Source organism: Hylobates moloch, unplaced genomic scaffold (assembly GCF_009828535.3).
Source record: "Hylobates moloch isolate HMO894 unplaced genomic scaffold, HMol_V3 SCAFFOLD_5, whole genome shotgun sequence".
NCBI classification, from domain to species: domain Eukaryota; kingdom Metazoa; phylum Chordata; class Mammalia; order Primates; family Hylobatidae; genus Hylobates; species Hylobates moloch.
Window position 1 is genome coordinate 93,870,879 of NW_026652280.1, and position 18,863 is coordinate 93,889,741.

The 18,863-nt window shown below is 36.8% G+C and overlaps 1 protein-coding gene across 1 annotated transcript in view; it reads left to right on the forward strand.

The window, feature by feature from the left end:
- DNAH12 (dynein axonemal heavy chain 12) overlaps positions 1-18,863 on the forward strand; it is a 258,401-nt gene that overhangs the window by 202,046 nt on the left and 37,492 nt on the right. The window contains exons 60-61 of the mRNA XM_058439110.1: positions 17-189; positions 5,084-5,224. Of these exons, the coding sequence (XP_058295093.1) occupies positions 17-189; positions 5,084-5,224 (314 nt within the window). The remainder of the gene's footprint in view (positions 1-16; positions 190-5,083; positions 5,225-18,863) is intronic.

Sequence of the window (18,863 nt, forward strand, 5' to 3'; positions counted from 1 at the left end):
TTTTCTGTTCTCCTAGATTGCAGAAAAAACAGAACTCAAAATAGCAGAGTCTCGAGAAGGCTATAGACCCATCGCCAAACACTCATCAGTATTATTCTTTAGCATTGCAGACCTGGCTAATATTGATCCCATGTATCAGTACTCTCTCACATGGTTTGTGAACCTTTATATCAACTCTATTCATGACAGGTAAACATTTTCTCGCTTTATTCATCTTCCCGAGATTGGATTTTCACAGCCCTTTCCGTTTAAAAAAAAGTAACTTTTTAAAAAAACTTATATAATGTATATCTATTACAGAACATTAAAAGTGTGGAAAAATGGCTGGGTGCAGTGGCTCACACCTGTAATCTCAGCACTTTGGGAGGCTGAGGCAGGCAGATCACTTGAGGTCAGGAGTTCAAGACCAGCCTGGCCAACATGATGAAACCCCATATCTACTAAAAATACAAAAATTAGCAGGGTGTGGTGGTGGGCGCCTGTAATCCCAGCTACTCAGGAGGCTGAGGCAGGAGAATTGCTTGAACTCAGGAGGTGGATGTTGCAGTGAGCCGAGATGGTGCCCCCGCACTCCAGCCTGGGCAACAGAGTGAGACTGTCTCAAAAAATAAAAATACAAAATAAAAAAGTGGAAAAATGAAAGAAAAAAAGACATATGAAAGATAATCAAAACCTCCTTTCTCTTTTAAGTTGTTGTTTCACTCCTACTCAAGATTTAGGCACGGAGGGATTAACTTTAGTTTTTTTCTTCTCTCTTTTAAATATTTCAGTGAGGCAGGCACGTGATTTATTTTTTCTAGCAACTCTAGTGTATCTTTCTCCAAGCTTGAGGTCTCTAAAAGGCTTCAGTCCCACATTTCTTTTTTCTTTATTTTCTTTATTTATTTATTTATTTATTTTTGAGACAAGGTCTCACTCTGTCACACAGGCTAGTGCAGTGGCACAATCACAGCTCACTGCAGCCTCAACCTCCTGGGCTCAAGTGATCCACCCACCTCAGCCTTCAGAGTAGCTGGGACTACAGGTGCACACCACTGTGTCTGGCTAATTTTTGAATTTTTTTGTAGAGATGGGGTTTCACCATGTTGCCCAGGCTGGTCTCGAACTCCTGGACTCAAGAATTCTGCCAGACTCAGCCTCCCTAAGTGCTGAGATTACAGGAGTGAGCCACTGCACCTGGCCCCACATTTCTAATAGTTTTCTAGATATTTGCACTTTAATCACTTAATGAATGTATGCAAATTTTGGAGTCAGACTGGAGTTGGGGATTACACCTCAGTTCTGCCACATACTAGCTGCATGCCTACAGGCAAGTCTGTTAATGTGAGGTAATTGCCTCAATTTTTCTTATCTATAAAATTGGGATAATAATAGTACCTACGTTTTGGGTTTTTATGAAAATTAAATGAGATAATATTGGTAAAGCATTTATAACAATGTCTGGTATTTAGTAACTGCTGTACTTGTTGAGTAAAATAAAAATGTGACTTGAGCCAATCCCGTATGCTGTGAGAAATTTCTGCGTTGGCTCTTGGTAGAATAACCTCTGCTGAGTGATTGAAATCCCTTCTCAGTTGGGATTTGGAATTTGAATTTATACAACCCATATGATGAAGGAAATTCAAGTTAAAGAATTGACATAAAAATGCCAATATCAAGTTTTGGTGAGGATGTGGAATAATTGGAACCCTCTTACACTGCTGGTTGGATTTTAAAATAATGTGGCCACTTCGTAAGTTCTTCAAAATATTAAACCTAGATTTGCCATATGACCCAGCAATTCCACTCCTGGGTATATACCCAAAAGAATTGATTGCATATGTTCACACAAAAACTTAAAGTTTAAAAAAAAATAGGCATAAAATACTATATTCAAGTTACTTGGGTTAGTTTTTCCCCCTTCAACATGTGATGTTATTCATGTGAAATACAGTTAGGTTCATTTGTTTATTTTTATGTTTCATTTTAGGGTTTTTCTTCATCTTTGTTGACTTTAATTTTATTATATGTTTGAGTACATAAACCATTAATGACTCCAAAATTCAATCCTGTACAAAAAGATCTACTCAGAGAAGTGTCAATACCACCATCCCTTCGATCCCATTCCCATGGTCCTATGTATTACTTTTTAAAAATCAAATTTTTAATTTTGAGTTAAGTGTAGATTCACATGCAATTATGAGAAATAATAAAGATCTCATGTACCTTTTACCCAGTTGCCCCAATGGTGACGTTTTGAAAACCTGTAGAACAATATCACAACCATGATAATGACATTAATACAGTCAAGATACAGAATATTTCTACCACCACAAGGATCTCTGTGTTCCCCTTTTATAGCTATACCCACTTCCTTCCCATCCTTACCCTTCCATAACCTTTGGCAACCACTAACCTGTTCTCCATTTCTGTGCTTTTGTTATTTCAAACATTTTATATAAATGGAATCATATGGCATGTAACGTTTTGAGATTGGCTTTTTTTACTCAGCATAATTCTCCAGGGATTCGTTCAAGTTGCTGTGTGTATAAATATTTGTCTCTTTTTGATGGCTGAGAAATAATTCATAGCATGAATTTACCACAGATTAAAATTGTTTAATCATTTACCTGTTGAAGGACTTCTGAATTACTTCCAGTTTGGGGTTACTATGAATAAACTGCTATAAACATTCATGTACATGTATTTGTGAATAGAAATTTTTATTTCTCTGAGTTAAATACCCAGGAGAGCAATTGCTGGGTTATGTAGCAGTTGTTTGTTTAGATTTTTTTTCTTTTTTTTAGCAAACAAGACATAGGGTTTATTGAGGATTCTTTTTTTAAACTTTTAGGTTCAGGGGTACATGTGCAGGTTTGTTGTACAGGTAAACTACATGTCACGGGGGTTAGTATACAGATTATTTTGTCACCCAGGTAATAAGCATGGTACCTGATAGGTAGTTTTTTGACCCTCACTGTCCTCCCCCTCTCCACCTTTGAGTAGGCACCAGTGTCTATTGTTCCCTTCCTTGTGTCCATGTATACTCAGTGTTGTAAATGAGAACATGTGATATTTGGTTTTCTTTTCCTGCATTAGTTTGCTTAGCATAATGGTCTCCAGCTCCAAAGAACATGAGTTCATTCTTTTTGGTGGCTCTGTTGTATTCCATGGTGTATGTGTACCACATTAGTTTTATCTAGTCTACGATTGACAGGCATCTAGGTTGATTCCGTGTCTTTGCTATTGTGAATAGTGCTGTGATGAACATACCCATACATGTCTTTATGGTAGAACAATTTATATTCCTTTGGATATATACCCAATAATGGATTGCTGGGTCAAATGGTAGTTCTGTTTTAAGTTCTTTGAGAAATCTCCAAACTGCTTTCCATGGTGAACTAATTTACATTCCCACCAGCAGTGTAGAAGTGTTCCCTTTGCTCCACAACTTGGCCAGCTTCTGTTATTTTTTTGACTTTTTAATTATAGCCAGTCTGACTGGTGTGAGATGGTATCTCATTGTGGTTTTGATTTGCATTTCTCTAACGCTTAATGATTTTAAGCATTTTTTCATAAGCTTTTTGGCCATGTGTATGTCTTCTTTTGAAAAGTGTCTATGTCCTTTGCCTACTTTTTAATGGAGTTGTTAGTTTTATGCTTGTTAATTAATTTAAGTTCCTTACAGATTTTGGATATTAGATCTTCGTCAGATGTACCGTTTGAAAATATTTTCTCCCATTGTGTGGGCTGTTTACTCTGTTGATAGTTTTTTTGCTGTGCAGAAGCTCTTTAGTTGAGTTTTTAAAAATTTTTTAAAGAAAGTGACAGCCTGGGCAACATAGTGAAACCCCATCTCTACAAAAAATACAAAAAAACTAGCTGGGCATGGTGCCATGCACCTGTAGTCCCAGCTACTTAGGAGGCTGAGATGGGAAGATTACTTGAGCCCAGGAGGTAGAGGTTACAATGAGCTGTGATCATGCCACTGCACTCCAGCCTGGGTGATAGGGTGAGACCCTGTCTCAAAAAAAAAATAAAGTGCTAAACTATTTTTTAGAATGGCTACATCATTTTATATTCCCATAGGTATTACATTTAAAAATTAAACTGAAAAAAATTGAAAGCAATATATGCTTCTTGTAAACATTTTTTGGAATATGAGAATATAAAGAATATCAGTCATAACTCCACCCAGTAACTACATTTATCCATGTGTTTTCTGACTTTTTATGCATTTTTTTTTCCTTTTGAGACAGAGTCTCATTCTATTACCCAGGCTCGAGTGCAATGGCGTGATCTCACACTGCAACCTCCACCTCTCGGGTTCAAGCAATTCTCCTGCCTTAGCCTCCCTCGTAGCTGGGATTACAGGCATGTACCACCACTCCTGGCTAATTTTTGTATTTTTAGTAGAGATGAGGTTTCACCATGTTGGCCAGGCTGAACTTCTGACCTCAAATGATCCACCCACCTCAGCCTCCTAAAGTGCTGGGATTACAGGCAGGAGGCACTGCGCCTGACCTTTTCATGCATTTTTAAAATATGTGGATCTTTATCTAGATTTTATGCTTCTTTGGGGCCGGCAAATGTTTCATAATTCTTTGTCTCTTACATTTCCCTCCCTACCATAGAGCCTTACACTAACAGAGATTTAATAGGCTTTTTTTTTTTAATTAGCTGATTGTTTTCAGTCACTTTGGGGCAGAATAAGATATTTAGGATTTGGAAAATAGAGAGATGGTGTAAACCATATGTCACTTTCTCAGAGAATTATACCCTACATTTTAAAACTTTTTATTTTAGAATACTTAGACTCATGAGAAGTTGCACACAGAAAAATATGTGCAGAGAGGTTTCATGTACCCTTCATCTTGCTTTTCCAGTGCTAGCATCTTGCCTATAGTACAACCGAGAAACTGACATTGCTACAACCCATAGAGCTTATTCAGATTTCACCAGTTCTACATGCCCTTGTGTGTGTATCTTTATATGTTTTTAATAGTGATACTTCTGTAAAATAAAAAGTGTATATGTTAATTAACGTTGCTTTTATTTTCTTAGTTTTGTTTGACAATACGTTTTCCTTCTTTTTAACTTTTAGTAACAAATCCAAGATTTTGGAAAAGCGCCTACGATATTTAAATGACCACTTCACATACAACTTATATTGTAATATATGCCGATCACTATTTGAGAAGGACAAGCTGTTATTTTCCTTTTTATTATGTGCCAATCTTCTTCTGTAAGTTACTTGCTTTTACCATAATTTATTTATTTTTAAAACCTCCCTGGAAAATCAAATCTGTAAATATGTCTTCTCACAGAAGTCTGTATTTTTCTTTGCTTAAGTCGTGGTTTTGCTTGTGCATTTCACTGATAGCAATGGCCTCTATGATAGTATTGGTGTTTATTTAATTTTTAAAATATATGTAACACAGAAAAGTTTACAGAGTATTAATATACAGTTCAACAAATTCTTACAAAGGGAAGATCTGGTGACGAAATAGAACATTTCCCCACCATCCTTGAAGCACTTGTACTCCTTTCAGTTACCACCTCCTTACTACCCCAAAACGGTAACTACTATAGACTCATTTATAACACTGCAGATTAGCTTGACATATATATATATACATATATACATATATGTATATATGTATATATATGTATATATATGTATATATATATGTATATTATATATATGAATGAAAGCAAGTAATATGTATTCTTTATTCTTTTATCTGGCTTCTTTTCCTCAACATTACTTTTATGAGATTCATCCATGTGGTAGCATGAGGCTAGTTCATTTGCTTTGACTGCTTTACAGTATTCCATTATAAGAATACATTGACGTTTACCTGTTCTACTCAATGAACAGATGGGTTGTTTCCAGTTTGGCACTATTATAAGTAATGGTGCTATGAACAATCTTGTGTATAAATGTAGGGGCACATGTGCACACATTTCTATTGGGAAGATGCCTAGAAAGAAAATTACAAATTGTTTTCCAGAATGATGGTACCAGTTTACATCCCATTAACAGAATTTGAGCGTTCCATTGTACCAGATCCCCACCAACGTTTTATTTTTGTTGGTTTTTTGTTTGTTTGTTCGTTTGTTTGTTTTGAGACGGAGTCTCGCTCTGTTGCCCAGGCTGAAGTGCAGTTGTGGGATCTTGGCTCACCACAACCTCCACCTCCCAGGTTCAAGCGATTCTCCTGCCTCAGCCTCCTGAGTAGCTGGGACTACAGGCGTGCACCACCATGCCCGGCTAATTGTTGTATTTTCAGTAGAGACAGGGTTTCCCTATGTTGGCCAGGCTGGTCTCAAACTCCTGACCTCGTGATCTGCCTGCCTTGACCTCACAAAGTGCTGGTATTACAGGCGTGAGCCACTGCGCCCGGCCCCCACCAACATTTTATATTGTTGTTTTAAAAAAATCTATTTTGGTATATGATACATATTATTGCATCGTGGTTTGAATTTATATTTCTCTGATGACTAATGAAGTTAAACACTTGTTCATGTTTATAGGCCTCTTGGAAATCTTCTAGTGTACTTGTTCACATCACTTGTCCATTTCTCTATTGGGTTTTTCTTAGTGATTTGTATGAGTTCTTTATATATTCTTGACACAAATCCCTTGACAATTGTATGTGACAAATTGGCACTCACTCTCTAGTTTGCTTTTTCTTTCTCTTAATGCTGCCTTTTGCTGAACACAAGTTCTTAATTTTAATATAATCTGATTTATGGTTCTTGCTTTGTGAAAACTCTTTTCACAGCCCAATATCATGAAGTTATTCTCATAACCATCTGGAAGCTTTATTATGCCTTTCACATTTAGATATACAACCACATGCAACTGATGTGTGTGTGTGGTCTAAGGAAATGTCAAATTTTACATTTTGTCCATGCAGCTCTCCACTTGTTGAAAAGAGTTGGCCTTTCCGTACTACTCTGTAGTGCCTTCCTTGCCATAAGTAATACATTCATATATCTAGATCTGTTTCTGGACTGTCTATTCAGTTCCATTAATGTGTATGTGTGTAATTAATCTTGATGTCTGATAGTGTTTCATCTTGTTCTTTAATTTTTTATTTATTTCAACTGGTTTTTGGGGGAACTGGTGGTGTTTGGTTACGTGAATAAGTTCTTTAGTGGTGATTTCTGAGATTTTGGTGCACCCATCACCAGAGCAGTGTACACTGTACCTAATGTGTAGTCCCTTATCCCTCTCCACCCCCCACACTTTCTCCCAAGTCCCCAAAGTCCAATGTACCATTCTTATGCCTTTATGACCTCATAGCACAGCTCCCATATATGAGTGAGAACATACAGTTTGCTTTTACATTACAGTAAGTGAAGCGAGTTACTTCACTTAGAATAATAGTCTCCAGTCCAGGTGTGGTGGCCCATGCCTGTAATCCCAGCACTTTGGGAGGCCGAGGCAAGTGGATCGCCTGAGTTCAGGAGCTCAAGACCACCCAGGGCAACATGGTGAAACCCTGTCTCTACTAAAAATACAAAAAAATTAGCCAGGCATGGTGGCGCATGCCTGTAGTCCCAGCTACTCAGGAAGCTGAGGCAAGAATCAGTTGAGCCCTGGAGGCAAAGGTTGCAGTGAGCCGAGATAGCGCTACTGCATTCCAGCTTGAGCTAGAGTGAGACTCCATCTCAAATAAATAAAGTAATAGTCTCCGATTCCATCCAGGTTGCTGCAAATGCCATTATTTTGTTCCTTTTTATGGCTGAGTAGTATTTTGTGGTATATATATATATCGCATTTTCTTTATCCACTTGTTAATTGATGGGCATTTGGGCTGGTTTCATATTTTTGCAATTGCAAATTGTGCTGCTATAAATGTGTGTACAGGTGTCTTTTTCATATGCTGACTTCTTTTCCTCTGGGTAGATACCGAGTAGTGGGATTGCTGGATCAAACAGTAGATCTACTTTTAGCTCTTTAAGGAATCTCCACACTGTTTTCTGTAGTGGTTGTACTAGTTTACATTCCCACCAACAGTGTAAAAGTGTACCCTTTTCACCGCATCCACGCCAACATCTATTTTTTTTTTTTTTATGGCCATTCCTGTGGGAGTGAGGTGGTATCACATTGTGGTTTTGATTTGCGTTTCCCTGATAATTAGTGATGTTGAGCATTTTTCCATATGCTTTCTGGCCATTTGTATATCTTCTTTTGAGAATTGTCTATTCATGTCCTTAGCCCACTTTCTTATGAGATTGTTTGTTTTTTTTTCTTGCTAATTTGAGTTCTTTGTAGATTCTGGATATTAATCCTTTGCCAGATGTATAGATTGTGATTATTTTCTCCTACTCTGTGGATTGTCTGTTAACTCTGCTGATTATTTCTTTTGCTGTGCAGAAGGTTTTTAGTTTAATTAAGTCCCATCTATTTATCTTTGTTTTTGTTGCATTTGTTTGTTCTTCTTTTATACAAGAGTGTCTTTCTTATTCTTAGATCTTTGCATTTCCATATAAATATTAGCATCATCTGGTCAAGTCCAAAGTGGAAAGATACCCAGTAATATGCTGAAGTTTTGATGAGGAGTGCGTTGGAACTGTAAATCAGTTTGTGGAAAATTAACAATTTCACAATATTGGGTGTTTCAATCTAAGAACATAGTATGTCACTCCATTTTCCTTAGTCTTTTTCATTTCACTCTATAATGTTTCATAGTTTTCTATATCTTGCCCATCCTTTTTTTGAAAAGGCTTTATTTTGTAGAGCAATTTTAGATTCACAGCAAAACTGAGCAGAAGATAGAGATTTCTTATATACAACCTCCTGCACTAACAAAACCCCTTACCAGAGTGATATATTTGTTAGAATCTATGAGCTTGCATTGACATATTATTATCACTCCTAAGTAAGTTCATAGGTAACATCAGGCTTCACTCCAGGTATTATACACCTATCAATTTTGACAAGTGTATAATGTCATATATCTATCATTATAGTTTTACTGCTCTAAAAATCCTCTATGTTTTATTTGTTCAGCCCTCCCTCCCCTGAACCCTGCCAATCACTGATTCTTTTGTTATCTCCATGGTTTAGTTTTGTCATTTCCAGAGGGTTATATAGTTGGAATTATGCACTACGTATGCCTTTTCAGATGGGCTTTTTTCTCTTAGTAATAAGGTTCCTCCATGTCTTTTCATGGCTTGATAGCTTATTTCTTTTTAGTGCTGAATTATATTCCATTGTTTGGATGTACCACAGTTTATTCATTAACCTACTGATGGACATCTTCTAAGTTTTGGCAATTATGAATAAATATGCTACAAACATTCATGTGTAAGTTTTTGTGAGAACATAAGTTTTCAACTTCTTTGGGTAAGTACCAGCAGTGCAACAGCTGGATTTTATGGTAAGAGTATGTTTAGTTTTGTAAAAAACTGCCAAACTGTCTTCCTGAGTGGCCATACCATTTAGTGTCTCCACCAGCAATGAATAAGAGTTCATGTTGCCTGTTTTGGAAAGTGGCCATTTTAATAGTGCTTAGTGGTATTTCATTTTAATTTGGAATTTCCTAATGAACTGTGATGTTGAGCATCTTTTCCTATTCTTATTTGCCAACTATATATCTTCTTTGGTGAAATGTCTGTTCAGGTCTTTTGCTCTTTTTTTTTTTTTTTTTTTTTTTTAAGACAGATTCTTGATCTCTCACCCAGGCTGGAGTGGCAGTGGCTCTATCTCATCTCAGCTCACTGCAACCTCCGCCTCCTGGGTTCAATCAATTCTGCTGCCTCAGCCTCCCTAGTAGCTGGGGTTACAGGCACCTGCCATCAAGCCCAGCTAATTTTTGTATTTTTCGTTGAGACAGGGTTTTACCATGTTGGCCAGGCTGGTCACGAACTCCTGACCTCAAGTTATCTGCCTGCCTTGGCCTCCCAAGGTGCTGGGATTGCAGGTGTGAGCTCCTGTGCCCAGCTGTCAAATGTTTTTTCTACATCTTTTGATAGGATCATATGGTTTTACTTCTTTACTCTCTTGCTATGATGAATTACATTAATTGATTTTCAAATGTTGAATCAGCCTTTCATACCTATAATAAATCCTACTTAGTCATGGTGTATAATTCTTTCTATACATTATTAGATTTGATTTGCTATATTTTGTTGCTAATATTTGCTAACATTTTGCTCCTTTTGTTGAGGATTTTTGCATCTATTTTTATGAGAGATTTTGGATTGTAGTTTTCCTTTCTAATAATGTCTTGCTTGGCTCTGGTATTAGGTAATACTGGCCTCATAGAACCAGTTTCCACTATGTCCTGGAAGACATGGTGGAATTGATTTAATTTCTTCCTATATGTTTAGTAGAATTATTCAATGAACCCATCTGGGCTTGGTGCTTTTTGTTTTAGAAGGTTATTAATTATTGATTCAATTTCATTAATAGATACAAGTCTATTCATATGATCTATTTTCCCTTGTGAGAGTTTTGGGAGATTCTGACTTCTTTATCTTTACATAATGCTCCTCTTAATTCCCAATAATTTTCCTTGCTCTGAAGTCGTCTTAGTCTGAAATTAATATAGCTACCCTACTTCCCCTTCATTAGTGTTAGCATGGTATATCTTTCTCTATCTCTTTACTTTTAATGCATCTGTGTCTTTATATGTTTAAAGTGGGTTTCCTGTAGACAGCATATAGTTGGGTCTTGCTTTTGGATCCACTCTGACAACCTGTCTTTTAATTGATGTATTTAGACCATTGACATTTAAACTGATTACTGATACAGTTGGATTAATATCTACCATATATGTTACTGTTTCCTATTCATTGCCCTTGTTCTGTTGTTGTTGTTGTTATTGTTTTCATCTTCTATTTTTCTGTCTTCTCTGGTTTTAACTATTTTGTATGATTCCATTTTTTCTCTTCTCTTAGCAGACCAATTATACTTACTTTTTTAAAAAACTTTTTTTTGTTATTGCCCTTGAGTTTGCAATGTACATTTACAACTAATCTATCTAAGTCCTCATTCAAATAACACTATACCACTTCCTGCAAGTACTTTGTAACAGACTATCTCCAGTTTCCCCTCCCCCTGTGCCTTATAACACTGTGGTCATTCATTTCGCTTATTCATAGCTATAGTCACCAAATACATTGTTGCTATTATTATTTTGAACAAGCCATTATTTTCATTTTTGTGTCTCTTAATTAACAATAATTGTATGTATTTTTTGGTTCCATAGTAATATTTCAGAACATACAGGTTATAGTGATCAGATCAGGGTAATGAGCATATCCATCATCTCAAACATTCATCATTTCTTTGTGCTAGGAACATTCATTATTCTCTCTTCTAGCTATTTGAAAATATATACAATTGACCCTTGAACAACATGAGTTTCAATTGCACCAGTCCACTTATACACATATTTTTAAAAAATAAATATATTGGAAAAATTTCTAAAGATTGGTGACATTTTGAAAAAACTCACAGATGAACTGCCTAGCCAGAAATATTCAAAAAATTAAGAAAAGGTTAGGTATGTCATAAATACATAAAATACATGTAGATGCTAGTCTATTTTTATGATTTACTACCATAAAATATATACAAATATATTATAAAAAATTGAAATTTATCAAAGCTCACACACAGTTCATACATGGCATCATTTGCAGTCAAGAAATGTAAACAAATATAAAGATGCAGTATCAAATCATAACTGCATAAAATTAACTGTAGCACACACTGTACTACTGTAATAGTTTTGTAGCCACCTCCTGTTGCTATTGACGTGAGCTTAACTGTTAACGATTATCCACTTAAAATGTCGGGAGATGCTCATCATCTCAAGAGCAGTTCATCTCTTCAGTACATTGGGTATGGCAGTAAAAAGTGATCTCTTCATGGTTCTCACGTATTTTTCATTGTGTTTAGTACAATATCACAAACTTGGAATAACATAGGACCCATACAAAGTGCCATTAGTGTATAATTCTTTGTATACTTTGATTTGCTAATATTTTGTCAAGAATTTTTGTGTCTATTTTCATGAGAGATTTTGGTTTGTAGTTTTCCTGGAAGTTCTCCCAAGAGACAGAGAAGAGTCATTACATTACACGAAAAAATGGAATTGTTTGATATTTACCATAATCAAGGTCTGCAGCCATGGTTACCCACCATTTCAGACAGACATTTCATCTTGTAAACAAATTATGTAAACTTATAGTATCAATAAATACAGTATATGCTGTAAATCCATTTTTCTTATTATTGATAACATTTTTTCTGGTGTACTTTATTATAAGAATATAGTATATAATGCATATAACATATATGTACTAATTAACTGTTTATCAGTAAGATTTTCAGTCAACAACAGACTACTAGTAGTTAAGTTTTGGGGGAGTCAAAAATTATACATGAATTTTGACCGCATTAGGGGGTCAGCACCTTAACTCCTGTGTTGGTTGTTCAAGAGTCAAATGTAATATATTATTGTTAACTACACTCATCCTACAGTGCTATTGAATACTAGAACTTCTTTTGTATCCTTTAACAAATTTCTCCCTAATCCCTGCTTTTCCCTATGTTTCCCAGCCTCTAGTATACTCTGTTCTACTTTTTACTTCCATGAAATCAACTTGTTTTAGCTTCTGCATATAAGTGAGAACATGTGGTGTTTTTGTGTTCCTGGCGTATTTCACTGAACATAATGTCGTTCAGTTTCATTCATGTTGCCACAAATGAGAAGTTTTCATTCTTTTTATGGCTGAATGGTATTCCATTGTGTATGTATACCACATTGTCTTTATCCCTTCATCTGTTGTTGGATACTTAGGTTGATTCCGTACCTTGGTTATTGTGAATAGTGCTACCAAAAAAAATCAAGGTGCAGATATCTCTTCAATATAATGATTTCCTTTCCTTTAGATAAAGGCCTGGTCATGGGATCACTGGATCATACAGTAGGTTGATTTGTAGTTTTTGAGGAACCTCCATACAGTTCTCCGTACTGGTTGTACTAGTTTACATTGCTACCAACAGTGCATAAGAGTTCCCTTTTCTCTGCATCCTCACCAGCATTTGTATTTTTTGGCTTTTTGATGATAGCCATTCTAACTGGGGTGAGATGATATCTCGTTGTGGTTTTGATTTGCATTTCCTGAAGGGGTGGCCTGCCCCTCCACACCTGTGGGTATTTCTAGTTGGGTGGGACGAGAGACTGAGAAAAGAAATAAGACACAGAGACAAAGTATAGAGAAACAACAGTGGGTCCAGGGGACCGGTACTCAGCACACCAAGAACCTACACCAGCATCGACCTCTGAGTTCCCTCAGTTTTTATTGATTATTATTTTCGTTATTTTAGCAAAAAGGAATGTAGAAGGAGAGCAGGGCGATAATAAGGAGAAGGTCAGCAAAAAACATATAAGCAAAATAATCTATGTTATAATTAAGTTCAAGGGAAGATACTATGCCTAGACATGCACGTGGGCCAGATTTATGTTTCTCTCCACCCAAACATCTCAGCGGAGTAAATAATAACAAGGCAACATTGCTGCAAACATGTCCTGCCTCCCACCATAGGGTGGTTTTTCTCCTATCTTAGAATTGAACAAATGTACAACTGGGTTTTATACCGAGACATTCAGTTCCCAGGGGCAGGCAGGAGACAGTGGCCTTCCTCTATCTCAACTGCAAGAGGCTTTCCTCTTTTACTAATCCACCTCAGCACAGACCCTTTACGGATGTCGGGCTGGGGGACGGTCAGGTTTTTCTCATCCCACAAGGCCATATTTCAGACTATCACATGGGGAGAAACCTTGGACAATACCCCCGCTTCCAAGGGCAGAGGTCCCTGTGGCTTTCCGCAGTGCATTGTGCCCTGGTTTATTGAGACTAGAGAATGGCAATGGCTTTTACCAAGTATACTGCTTGTAAAGATTTTGTTAACAAGGCACGTCCTGCACAGCCCTGGATCCCTTAAACCTTGATTTCATACAACACATGTTTTTGTGAGCTCCAGGTTGGGTCAAAGTGGTTGGGTCAAAGTGGCTGCAGCAAAGCTACAAATTAACAACATCTCAGCAAAGCAATTGTTTAAAGTACAGATCTTTTTCAAAATGGAGCCTCTTATGTCTTCCCTTTCTATCTAGACACAGTAACAGTCTGATCTCTCTTTCTTTTCCCTACAATTTCCCTAATTATTAGTGATATTGAACATTTTTTCACATGTTTTTGGCCATTTGTGTGTTGTCCTTTGAGAACTGTCTGTTCAAATCATTTGCCTATTTTTTTTTTCTTTTGAGACAGAGTCTTACTCTGTCACCCAGGCTGGAGTGCAGTGGCACTTTCTTGGCTCACTGCAACCTCCACCTGCCCGGCTCAGGTGATCCTCCCACCCCAGCTTCCCAAGTAGCTGGGACACAGGCACAAGCTACCATGCTTGGCTAATTTTTGTATTTTTCTTTTTGTAGAGACAGGGTTTTGCTGTGTTGCCCAGTCATGCACTCCTGGGCTAAAGTGATCCGCCTGCCTTGGCCTCCCAAAGTGCTGAGATTACATGCATGAACCACTGTGCTAGCCTCATTTGCCCATTTAAAAATTAGATTTTTTTTCTGTTGACATGTCTGAGTTCCTTGTATATTCTGGACATTAATTCTTTGGTGGATGAATAGTTTACAAATATTTTCTTTTCTTTCCTTTTTTTTTTTTTTTTTTTTTTTGAGTCTCGGTCTGTCACCCAGGCCGGAGCGCAGTGGCGTGATCTCAGCTCACTGCAACCTCTGCCTCCTGTGTTCAAGTGATTCTCCCACCTCAGCCTCCTCAGTAGCTGGGTTTACAGGCACCCACCACCATGCCCAGCTAATTTTTTTTTTCTTTTTTTCTTTTTTTTGTATTTTTAATAGAGATAGGGTTTCACCATGTTGGCCAGGCTAGTCTTGAACTCCTGACCCTCGTGATCCACCTGCCTCAGCCTCCCAAAGTGCTGGGATTACAGGTGTAAGCCACCACGTCTGGCCAGTTTGCAAATATTTTCTCCTATTCTGTAGGTTGTCTTTTCATTGTGTTGATCGTGTCTTTTGGTGTGCAGAAGCTTTTTAGTTTGATATAATCCCACTTATTTATATTTTGCTTTTGTTGCCTATACTTTTGAGTTCTTATTCATAAAATCTTTTCCAGGACCAATGTCCTGAAGCATTTCCCCATGTTTTCTTCTAGTAGTTTTATAGCTTCAGGTTTTACATTTAGGTCTTTAAGCCATTTTGAGTTGATTTTTGTGTAGAATAAGAGGAGAGAGTCTAGTTTTGTTCTTCTGCATATGGATATCCAATTTTCCCCAGAACCATTTACTGAAGAGACTGTCCTTCCCCAATCAGTGTTCTTGGCATCTTTCTCAAAAGTCATAGATAAATGGATTAATTTCTGGGTTCTCTATTCTGTTCCACCGGTCTATGTGTCTGGTTGTATGCCAGTACCATGCTGTTTTCGTTAATAGAGCTTTGTAGTATATTTTGAAGCCTGGTACTGTGATGCATCTAGATTTGTTCTTTTTGCTTAGTATTGTTTTGGCTATTTGAGGTCTTTCGTGGTTCCATGCAAATTTTAGGATTTTTTTTTCTATTTCTGTGAAGAATATCATTGGTATATTGATAGAGAGTGCATTGAATCTTTTGATCACCTTGGATAGTATAGTCATTTTAACAATATTAATTTTTCTAGTCCATGAAGATGGGATGTCATTCTATTTTTTGGTGTCATCTTCAATTTCTTTCATCATTGTTTTTTGGTGTTTTTTAAGTTTTCCTTGTAGAGAGCCTTCACCTCCTTGGTTAAATTTATTCCCAGGTATTTTATTTTTTGTAATTTTTGCAGATGGGATTACTTTCTTGATTTCTTTTCCAGCTAGTTCATTTTTCTTATATAAAAACACCACCAATTTTTGTATGTTGATATCTATATCCTGCAACTTTACTGAATTTATTAGTTTTAAGAGTTTTTTTGGTAGAGTCCAAGTTTTTCTGTATATAAAATCATGTCATCCACAAACAGGGACAATTTGACTTCCACCTTTCTAATTTGAATGCCCTTCATTTTTTTTCCCTTGGCTAATTGCTCTGGCTAAGACTTTCAGTACTATTAATACATTGAATAAGAGTGATGAGAGTGGGTATCCTTGTCTTGTTCCAGTTTGGTATATGGTAGCTGTGGGTTTGTCTTATATGGCCTTTATTGTGTTGAGGTACTTCCTTCTATGCCTAATTTATTGAGAGTTTTATGAGGGATATTGAATTTTATCAAACGCTTTTTCTGGATCTATTCAGATGATCATGTTGTTTTTGTCCTTCGTTCTGTTGTGATGTATCACATTATTTGTGTAGGTTGAATAATCCTTGCATCCCTAGGATAAATCCACTTGATTATAGTGTATGATATTTTTGATGTGCTGTTGAATTCGGATTTTGTTGAAGATTTTTGCATTTATGTTCATCAGAGACATTGGTCTATAGTTTTTTTATGTTGTGTTTTTATGTTGCGTTAGGGTTATGCTGGCCTTGTAAAATGGGTTTGGAAGAATTCCCTCCCCTTCAGTTTTTGGGAATAGTTTGAGAAGAATTTTAAAAAATATTAGTTCTTTAAAAGTTTGCTAAATTCGGCAGTGAAGACATCTGGTCCTGGACTTTTCTTTCTTGATTTCCTTTTCATTACTGTGATTCAATCTCATTACTCATTATTGATCTGTTCAGGTTTTCTATTTCTTCTTGGTTCAATCTTGATAGGTTGTATGTGTCAACAAATTTACCCATCTTCTCTAGGTTCTCAAATTGATTAGTTTATAGTTGTTTATAGTAGTCTCTGATGATCTTTTGTATTTCCACAGTATCAACTGTAATGTCTCCTTTTGTTCGTGATTTTATTTATTTGGGTCTTCTCTTTTTTTCTTAGTCTAGTTAATGCTCTATCAATTTTGTTGATCTTTTTGAAAAACCAACTTTTTGTTTCATTGATCTTTTCTGTTTTTTTAGTCTCAATGTCATTTATTTATGCTTTTTTTTTTTTCCTTTTTCTAATTTGAGTTTGGTTCTTTTCTAGTTTCTTGAGGTACCTCATTAGCTTATTTATTTGAAATCTTTCTACTTTTTAATGTAGGCACTTATTGCTATAAACTTGCCTCTTGCTATACTTGCTATAAACTTGCTATAAACATGGCTTTTGTTGTGTCCCATACATTTTGGTATGCTGTTTTTCTATTTTCATTTGCTTCAGGAATTTTTTTTTTTTCAGAAACAGGGTGTCACTCTGTCCACCAGGCTGGAGTGCGGTGGCATGATCACAGCTCACTGTGGTTTCAACCTCCTGGGCTCAAGCAATCCTGCCACATCAGCCCGAGTAGCTGGGACTGCAGGCATATGCCACCACACTTGGCTAATTTTTTCTGGTTTTGGTAGAGACAAGTTTTTGCCATGTTGCCCAGGTTGGTCTTAAATCCCTAGACTCAAGCAATCTGCCTGTCTCAGCCTCCCAAAGTGCTAGGATTACAGGGGTGAGGTATTTTTTACTTTCTCTCTTAATTTCTTTTTTTAATCAATTGGTCACTCAGGAGCATGTTGTTTAGTTTTCACGTATTTGTACAGTTCTGAGTGTTCCTCTTGTTATTGATTTATACTTTTATTCCATTGTGGTCAGATAAGATACTTAATATTAGTTCAATTGAAATAATTTTTTAAGGTTTCTTTTTTGTGTCCTAACATGGCCAATCCTGGAGAATGTTTTATGTGCTGATGAAGAGAATGTGTATTCTGTAACTACTGTGAAATGTTCTGTAAATGTCTTTTAGGTCTTTTTGGTCTATGGTACAGTTTAAACTTGCAGTTTCTTTGTTGACTTTCTGTCTAGATGATCTGTCCAATGCTGAGTGGGGTGTTGAAGTCTCCAACTGTTGTTTTACTGGGGTCTACCTCTACCTTTAGATCTAATAATATTTTCTTTATATATCTGGGTGCTCTGGTGTTGGATGCATATATATACATACATATACATTTTTTTTTTTTTGAGACGGAGTTTCACTCTTCTTGCCCAGGCTGGAGTGCAATGGCACAATCTTGGTTCACCACAACCTCTGCCTCCCAGGTTCAAGTGATTCTCCTGCCTCAGCCTCCCAAGTAGCTGGGATTACAGGCATATGTCACCATGCCAGGCTAATTTTCTATTTTTATTAGAAACAAGGTTTCTCCATGTTGGTCAGGCTGGTCCTGAACTCCCAACCTCAGGTGAGGTGATCTGCCCTCCTTGGCCTCCCAAAGTGCTGGGATTACAGGCGTGAGCCACCATGCCCGGCTGAAAAGTTTTCTCTTTTAAAAAAATTTTGTTATTAAAATAGAGGGTCTCCCTATGTGACCCAGGCTGGTCTGGAGCTCCTGGGCTCAAGCAGTCCTCCTGCCTATGGCCTCCTAAAGTGCTGGGATTACAGGCGTGAGCCACTGTGCCTGGCCAGGTGCATGTATTTTTATAATTGTTATATTCTCTTGCTGAATTGATTCCCTTATTATATAATGTTATTATTTGTCTCTTGGTACTTATTAACTTAAAGTCTGTTTTTTTCTGATGTAAATATCGCTACTCCTACTTCCTTTTGATTTTCATTGGTGTGGTTATCTCTTTTCATCCTGTTACTGTCAGTCTCTGTCTTTTCAGGTGAGGCGAGTTTCATGTAGGCAGCATAAAGTTGGGTGTTTTTTATTCATTTAGCCAGTTTATGTATTTTAATTGGGGAATTTAATTTGTTTACATTCAAGGTTATTATTGATAATAACCTGAGCTTCTGCTCAAGTAATTTAGGATTCTCTGTATTTATCTGTCTCTTAACAGTTAGGAGGTAGTGAGTTAGCCATATG